Source organism: Lates calcarifer, linkage group LG15 (genome assembly GCF_001640805.2).
Source record: "Lates calcarifer isolate ASB-BC8 linkage group LG15, TLL_Latcal_v3, whole genome shotgun sequence".
NCBI lineage: Eukaryota > Metazoa > Chordata > Actinopteri > Centropomidae > Lates > Lates calcarifer.
The window spans coordinates 15,138,904-15,147,699 of record NC_066847.1 but is presented as its reverse complement, the minus strand read 5'-3'; the positions used below and the strand labels follow the sequence as shown (position 1 = coordinate 15,147,699).

Here is an 8,796-nt window from a genome sequence, read left to right as displayed (position 1 = left end):
TGTAGCCACAACAAACAGAGAGGTTAACCTACCAGGCTTATCTAATAGACTAATGAGTCTCTAGTTACCAAGCTCCAGTCCCCAGTGCTATAAACCTTTGGGGAAGCAGAACCAAAAGGGCCACAATTAGAGAAGTACATGCAGAGGAAGCATGAGAAACCAAACTCAAAGACAGAAGGGCAAAGAGATAACGCAAACTCAGGTTTCCTCCTTTGTTCGGAGCAACTTTCAATGACAGCATGTATTAAACTTGAGGTCAAGCTGCAAGTACACAGGATTTAAAAATGGCAACCAGTCCATCGGCAAAAAAAGAAGAGATTACAGAATTACAGAAGGGATGGAGGAGCAAGAGTGTGCACAAGGCTAACTACTCTGTCTGCCACTGGGTTTTCTCCATTAGTTACAAAGGATTTTTTTTTTTAATCAAACAAAAAACACTGGGAAATTATAGAGCAAGAGGCAGCAACACAACTAATTAGCTGCAACAACTTACCTCAAAGATCAACATTATCAAGATGGCTCACTACTGGTAAACTGAACAAATTTCACATTAATTAAACTTCATGTGAAAAAAGCCTCAGGTTTACGTCAACCTTGCAGGCAAACGCATAAATCACAGCAATAATACTGGGATGAATATATGAAATATTCAGTTGTGACAAGGCCTTTACACTTCAGATAGTCAACAATCTGTTGATTCAATCAATGAATAGCTAACAAGTGCAGACTAAAATTTAATCTTCTGTGGATAAACCCATAAAAGCAACATGCAACCACACCTGCTGATGAATTAGAGACAATGACATTTGGATGCCTCAGTTGAGTTTCATATAGTCTTTGATGTGTTTTTATCTGTTGATAAATTTTTGAATCAATATTTCTGTTGAAACTGCAAATGAATTATTTTATATTTTCAATCCACCAGCCTTCAGTAAGGGAGCCAAAGACTTGAAATTCAGACAGTAGAGTCTCCTACATTTTATTATGGACTATGGTCAAAGTGGTAGCATTTGTCATTGCTGTGGACAGTATTTCTGTCAGTATATCTCTTAAACCTCATACATCATCTGCTTACGAGTTCATGTGCTGTGTTGCTAGTGGAAGGGCTACCATCAAAGATTCATACCACCGACTTCTTTGAAGTTGTTGAACCAGACATTGTTGTACACATTACTGAGCAGAACAGTCACTTGCCATGGCAACAGAAAACAGAGAGATAGAGAGAGACAGAGGGAGGAAGACAGAGACAGAGAGAGAAGAGGAAAATGCCCATTTACAGCCATTTAAGTGGTCACTATTCATGACAGAGGAGACCTGTGGTGGATCCCATAAAGTCTGGGACATTAAACCTCCAAAGAGGCACAGAGATGGGTGTCATCCCTGCTACACTTAGACCTCAGGGCCCCATATGCATCTTGGATGGAAAACACAGAGGATTCTGGCTGAACTGTAGCTGAGAGTGGCTTCCATGTTGTCTTGGTAACCTGCATGAAAAGAAAGAAAGAAAGAAAGAAAGAAAGAAAGAAAGAAAGAAAGAAAGAAAGAAAGAAAGAAAGAAAGAAATGGAAGAGGAGAGAAGAGGAGGAGAGGAGCTGGGTGTGAATGGATGAGCTCCTGATGTGTGGCGCCGGGCAGTCTGCCCGGCGGGGCGGCTCAATACGCGGCTGTGAGGGAGGGAGTGGAGCGGCAACGCGGTCCGAGGAACGGAGGAATGTATGAGGCATAATAACACACCACGGGGGGAAGGAATGGCCAGGAGGCCCTGCCAAATTGGCCTGTACCGGGTCCCTTAGAGCTGCAATCCTGCCGTCAGGGCCGAGGAAGTGAAAATGTTTGTTATATGAGGATATGAGGAGAACAACAGTTTATTCAGTCAGAGATGATGAATTAGAATTAGTAATAAGTCAGATTTTTGAAAAAATACTACATATAAAAACACAAAAATGAAATTCAGTGAAGGAATTCAGCATTAATAACATTGTTAGAATGGATTATATCAACGCATCCCTCAGTTTCACAAGTATGCTTCAAGTCCTAAAATGTATTAGGGATATTATATGGTAATGTCATAACCACTTTTGGTTCCTTTTTTTATTTAACAGTAAAAAATATTTTTATTGCCATAATGTAACGTTTTGATTTTCACTTTATCAGGAGAGGTAGAGCGGGGGGGAAGGAGTTGTATATTTTTGTTGTTGTTGTTGTTGTTGTTTTTCCTTGAGCCTACGCAGGTGGTTCGACTCGAATCTGTCACTGGAGGGATCCATACAACCGAGGTTGTGCGCAATTACGCATCAATGACTACAGCACTAACGGTGCAATCCGACGATAATCAGCCTGGTGAATTGTGCAAATATACCATCACCTCTGACTGGATCAATCAGTAAACCTTCAAGATCGCTCATCTCCATCACTTTTTCTGTCTCTCTCTCTCTCTCACACACACACACACACACACGCACGCACACACCTCTCCTACTGACAGGCAGCCCACCGCAGCGCACACAGAATGAGACACGCCTTTTTCCCGGCTCCGTTGTCGGGTCGGTGGGCAGCGGGCTGCCGATGATTGACCAGCTTCTCTCCATGATCTGTCAGCCGGCTGGCTTGGCGCCTCCCCTCTCCTCTATAAATGTAGGAAATCTATTCATTCCTTTCACACCGAGCGTGCTGAAGTAAGAGAAACTGTGAGGCTCTACGGGATGTTTTGACAGATTAGAATTTCGCCTTTTGGTTTATCGTATCTTCTTCCTAATTTGAGGCTGTATTAGAGTGGCATCCGCCGTGTTTACAGCGCCGCGGTGTAGTCTGAAATTTCTCTCGCTACCAGTAGTAATTGTTCGATTTTTTTGTTGCCTCTCGTTGAGCCGTTGGTTATCTAAGATGAAGGCTGTTACTCCAGTCCGCCCCCAGGACTCCTCCTCCACCAGCAGCCAGCTCTCCCTGCACTATCTGTCGAAGCAGAGCCTCAACATCGCCCGGTGCAGGATGGAAGAGGAGGACCTGTTCTGCCTGCAGTACGACATGAACGACTGCTACAGCCGACTGAAGCGCCTGGTGCCCACCATTCCGCAGGATAAGAAAGTCAGCAAAGTGGAGATCCTCCAGCATGTCATCGACTACATCCTGGACCTGCAGCTGGCCCTGGAGACGCACCCTTCTCTCCATAAACAACAGCCACAGCGGACCGGGACTTGCCCTCCTCCAGCCTCCAACCCCAGCCGGACGCCGCTGACGGTGCTCAACACTGACCACCACCAGGTAAGCTTTAATCAGCGGAGACGGCTCTCCATTCCACGTTTCCACCGGAACTTACCGGGGACCCCCGGTTTACCTCCCTGTCCGCCAGTCAGACTCAGACAAAGCGCGTCATGCCCGTTATGTGTCATTGTCCTCTCTGTGTGAGATAACACAGAAAATAATCAAAATGCTGTACGCGTCTTAACACAGCCTTGAAAAATAATGCGTAAAAAACGCATTTGGCGTGGGTTAGAATGCGCACTTGATTGCGGGCTTTATGATTTGCATGATAATCACAGTGTGTGTCAGAGGCCCTATCTTATCCCAGGATTGGTGAAGTACCTCAGCCCGCAGCCCACTCCACTGCGCACAATAAGAGCAATTTGTTATTCAATAGGCTATAAGAGAATTTATTATGGGAGATATAGCCGCCTAATTTTCCACTGCTCTGCTGTATATCATTTATTTCACAGGGTTTAAGGCCTTGCCTTTATTTAGTTTTCTCATCCATGGGAGCTAAATCGTTTTACATGTTTGCTTTTATTCTTTTTTTGTAGAGGACGTCACTAGTCAAAAAGCCGGAGGACACGATTTTATGCCGCTGAGACACGAGCACTGCATTGGTAAGTTGACTTCAAATAATATTAGTCATTATTTTATTTTATTTTTTTCTTTTAGTCACGCACATGTGGTCTGTAGAAAACACCACAAGCCAAGTGGTGGTCACTGAAGCATCCCCATTAACTTGATTACTGTGTGTGGTGTAACTTGTCAATCTCTAGAGTGCTCTGGGGGGGCCAGTAGATGTCAGGGAAAATAATAATTGAGGAACATAAAATTGGCACCAACCTCAGAGGCAGCTGTGCTTTGCGCAATAACTGTCACTGGTGAAGCAATCTGGAAAGAAGAGAGGGTTAAAACCTCAGCTTGTCCTCTCTTTCATTCGTACACACACACTCCTTCCTCCCTCTCTCTCACTCTGTCTCAGTTCCATTCAAGCCGTAGTTCTGGCTTTAATGTCAGATTTATAGCACTGAATCTAGACACACCTGGATAAGACTAAAAGTATGTATGGTGTGTGTGACAGTAAGACCCTCTCACACTCTCCCCGAGAGTCTCGGCTGCCACTCGTCAGCTTTTCCCAACAGCCTGAGGAGCTGTGTGGTTGTTGTTTGACCTGGTTTGTTTTGGGTTGTTGATCAAGCATGGCCTCTGTTTTGTCGGTGGCGCCAGTCAGTCTGGAGTTCTGCAGCTCACCACTCCCCCCCTTCCCCTCCACAGGTGTGCAGGCTGCATAGAGCTGCTCCAAAGCCAGCAAAGCTTCGCCAGGGACTCACACCCAACTGGAGGCACAATCACAAGGGGATTTCAAAACCGCTGGGAGGAATTAAACCCAAATAAAGTCACTATTCATAACAGGTTTTTTTTTTTTTTGGTTCCACTGAACAGGGAGTCACTGTGTAGACATCTCCCTCTCCTTCCTCCTGTTTAAATTGTTCTAACTTTACTTCTTCCCACCTCTAATTTTTCTAAAAGAGTTGAAAATATGGAATCCCCATGCTGAGAAGTTTTTGTTGGAAACTTGTCTGTCAACAGCTATGAAAACTGTTTGTGAATTGTGCTTAAAGAATAGCTAAAAATGACTCCAGTTTAAAGCTTTACTAAACTGCGAAAATCATTGTACATGTTTTGTACATCTATTGTTTAAAATAGATGATTTGTGTTGAACAGGGATTTCATCCCTGGAATCTTAAAATGTTTCATATTGTAAAGAAGAACAATTCTGATTCGAGACAATTAAGATTGTACATAAAGAGACGCAAATGTTCTATAAAAGTATGTGAAAGGAAGACTTATATGTTTAAAATAGACTATTGTAATTATAAGATATTTTTATTAAAACCTTTTTTGTCGTTATGTAAATATTGTGTTTCCACGTTATGCTCTACCAGTAATGTCTTCACATGACGAGATCAGTTAACTCTTTGCAGTGTTTTTGGAATAGTTTAATATGTAGCATGTCAGGCTCATTGCAGAGATATTGAATGTGCACTGAAGCAGTCCTCCTTGTGTAGATATGTGGTGGAGTTCAAAACAAGTTCTTTTATTATTTGCCCTGCTCAGCTTTCTCTTGAAGTGTTTTGTATTCATTAACTATGACAACTTGGACCCAGTGGGAGTGATGGGTCAGTCTGTTATTTGATCTTTGAAAAAAAGGCCTGATTTGATTCTTTTACACGGTAATCTTGATTTTTTTAAAAATGTAATCTGATCATTACAGCACTTCTGATAGTGTTTACGATATAATATAGAAACATCACTACAACACGATTTCTCTGTTCTATTTGTGCAGTTGGGGTTTCTCCTTGAGAAGTTAATGATTGACACCATGAAATCATTACTCTCTGGTTATGAACTGATGAAATATGTGAACATTAAGAGACTCTTTTTGGACAACAAACAATTGTATTCAGACAGGCAATGTCTGTAAGAAGGTATGAACTGATTTCCCTGTTGGAGAGTCAGCAGCCATTGTTAATGTAAAGAAAAAAAAAACCTTTATTTTTCATGACATTGAACACCGAATTTACCTCACCACCCTCCTGCCAGTGTGAGAGGGCACTTGTACATTACTGTCAGCTGCACTGTTGGACTTGACCTTCACTGGCTTGTGAGGAGTTGTCAAAACAATTAAAGTTTCCAGGAAGAATTGTGTTGTCTCAAGTTTTGTCTATTAGTATTAGTATTGTTTTCAATGCCAGCACTTTCACGTGAAATAATGGGGGAAAAGACGGAGGTGCAGGGTACTACTGCTTAATGCATTCAGTTGGTTTAATGGAAAATAAAGGATGCATTAAAGATATTAGAATGTCGTTGGCTGTCAGTCCTCAAACCTGTTTTACAGGATTCCGGAACAAAGTGTTTTGTTGCCGTTTATTCATTCTATCACACACACGGCCACTGCTTCAGCAGGTTTGCAGAAACAAGTGGCAGAGGGCCAAGAGGGCCAAGAGGTCAAATTTATGTTAAACCATGAGCCGGGTGTCATTCATTTGGAATTATCTGGTCTACATTTCTTATTTCAAATATTCTCCTTGACAAAAATATGCAGATAATGTATAACATATATCACAGTCATAATTATTTCAAGAAGCAGAGGTTTTGTAAAATAAAGCAAAAAAAAAAGAAAACAATAATCTCAATGGATTGAATGAACTAAATGAATTATTTCCCTTTAGCACAAAAGACAATAGCTTCTTTCATCATGGACAGCAGGCTTTAATTAGACCACTCTAAGAGGTACAATGTAAGTAAGAGAAGCCACATAAAATGTCATTTCTGTGACAGAACTGAATATAGCAAAATCAGGGCATGAGACAATAATTCACAACATTCAGGTTTACAGCAAATACACAGTTTTTCTGTAAGAAACCTGCAGTGCTTCTGCACAAGGCCTTATGGCAATCACAGGAGCATTGAAGTAGAAATAGCTATTTCAAATGTTTCCATTATTTTGAAGAAAAAAGCAGAGATTGATTGCGTTAATAATGTTAATGATTTATGTTTTTCAAGTGTGTGGAAAGCAAATGAAAGATTAATTCTTCATTCAGCACTCAGTCATTTCTGAGGTTTTTTTTTTTATTTCATTTCTGAAATAATAGTGAAATTTATACTACATTGATGTTAGCTGTCAGAAAGCACTGTCCTTAAACAACACCTGGACCTATCTCACACTTATTAGTCACATGTGCGTGTCCTTCCTATCATCCTTCTTTCCCACGGAGCTGCAGGTTTTTCTTGCAGACACACTGACCCGCGTTTAGTTGTCCCCACATCAACCTGCTGAATGCGGGTTAAAAATGCTGGTTTGACACAGACAGGTCCAGGGACGGAGGTGCCTTATGGGTGCTACAGACACTTTTCAGACACTCTGCTCCATTGTGGCCATGTGAGGATAAGCAGGCTATACAGGCCACCTGTGTGTTGATAGTCCTCAGTAAGAGAGTCTGGCCTCGCTGCCCTTGACATGCACTATGACCTTGTGAAGTTTACGTGTGTGTGTGTGTGTGTATGTGTGTGTGTGTGTGTGTGTGTGTGAAAACAGAAATGAAAAAATGTGTTTAAGCACAGGTGGCCAGCTTGACAGTTAGACCTTCCTAATATGATTAAAGATATTCTGGGTCTCAGAGAGAGCACAACATGAGCCTGAGAGTTCAAACCTGGCTTCTGCTACCATGACTGCGCAGTTAGTGAGAGCACTGAAAATGCTTTTTTTCCCACAGTAAATGTTATTTTTATATATAAATTCAGGGATACAGTGGACATAAACCAGTTAAACCTTTATCTCAGTTAAACAAATATAAATACATAATGAATACATAATAGTTTACCTACTTCTTTCCATAATGCCATGTATTCATCACATATTAACAAAAAGTATCAGTATTAGGTAAGATGTAAGCTGGCAAATACAAAGGTAAGAAAGTGACAAAGTGATCACAAAATAAGGGCAGATTTACTGACGCAGGACTTTACTCAAATCTCATCATCATTTCAGTCACATGATCAATTAAAATTCCTGCTGCTGTACAGCTGCTATCTTATTTTAACAGTAAATATATTTCATATTTGATATTCTAAAGAAAATGTATTTACATGTGACCATATAAAATGTAATAAATTTGGCATTTCCTGGCAGTAACATATGGCATCAGTTCATCAGTCATACACTGATGCTTATATTTACACAAGCGGTGAATCTGTGATCTGTCTAATTTTCTCTATTAGTCAGCACCAAAATCCCCAGATATATTATTCATCTGTGTTCTTATTATACTTTGCAGCTCCATGTTGACTAACAATTCCCACTGTCTCGTTATTAGCCACCATGGTGCAACCCCCTCTTGCATCTCTAAAGCATTAGCGTTGCAGGATTTTCCAAATAATTCCTGTTGGCAGTCAGATAGCAGTGCAGCAGCAAGATGTAGGGGTGCTGGGAAAATGTGTGGGACTTGTGTGGGGGCTTCATCAGCTTTTTCTTCCTTGTTATTTTTCAAAAAAAAAAAAACAGACAAATGCTCAAGTTGAATTTCAGCTTGAAGCTTTCATCTCCTACTGTCTGTGTTCTCTGGTCCAGATCATGGGAAAGCATCACATCCTGTTTGATAAGGAGGCCCAAACCACATTGGTCAACCTGTTTTCCAGCCTCAGCCTGAGGCCGTGGGAGTGGATGCACCAGCCCTGTGGCTATTCACTCAAAACTGTCATTATGAACACAGTATCATTATTATCAAAACATGGGACCGGCCAGGCTGCAAGTGCAGTCAGTTGTTTGCACAGGTGCGAGTGTGTGCTCATACATTGCTTTCATTTGTGTGTTCATGCATTGGTGTGCTGTCCCTGTGACTAAATTGAACATTACAACATAAAACCAAAATTACAAGAGACTGTAGAGAGTGTAATTTGTGAGACTCAGTATTTCTAATTAAATCTTGGCAGCTCACACTTCTTTATCTTTATCTTCCAGGTGAATCTACCTTCCCTGATTGTATCCAA

At 41.3% G+C, this 8,796-nt stretch overlaps 1 protein-coding gene across 1 annotated transcript; it reads left to right on the top strand.

Annotated features, from left to right (window-relative positions):
- Positions 1–2,551: 2,551 nt before the first annotated feature.
- On the top strand, positions 2,552–5,950 carry id4 (inhibitor of DNA binding 4). Its single transcript, XM_018665773.2, has 3 exons — positions 2,552–3,261; positions 3,798–3,863; positions 4,522–5,950. Exons 1-2 carry the CDS (start codon positions 2,884–2,886, stop codon positions 3,843–3,845), a joined length of 426 nt encoding a protein of 141 aa, XP_018521289.1. The 5' UTR covers positions 2,552–2,883; the 3' UTR covers positions 3,846–3,863; positions 4,522–5,950.
- Positions 5,951–8,796: the final 2,846 nt, after the last annotated feature.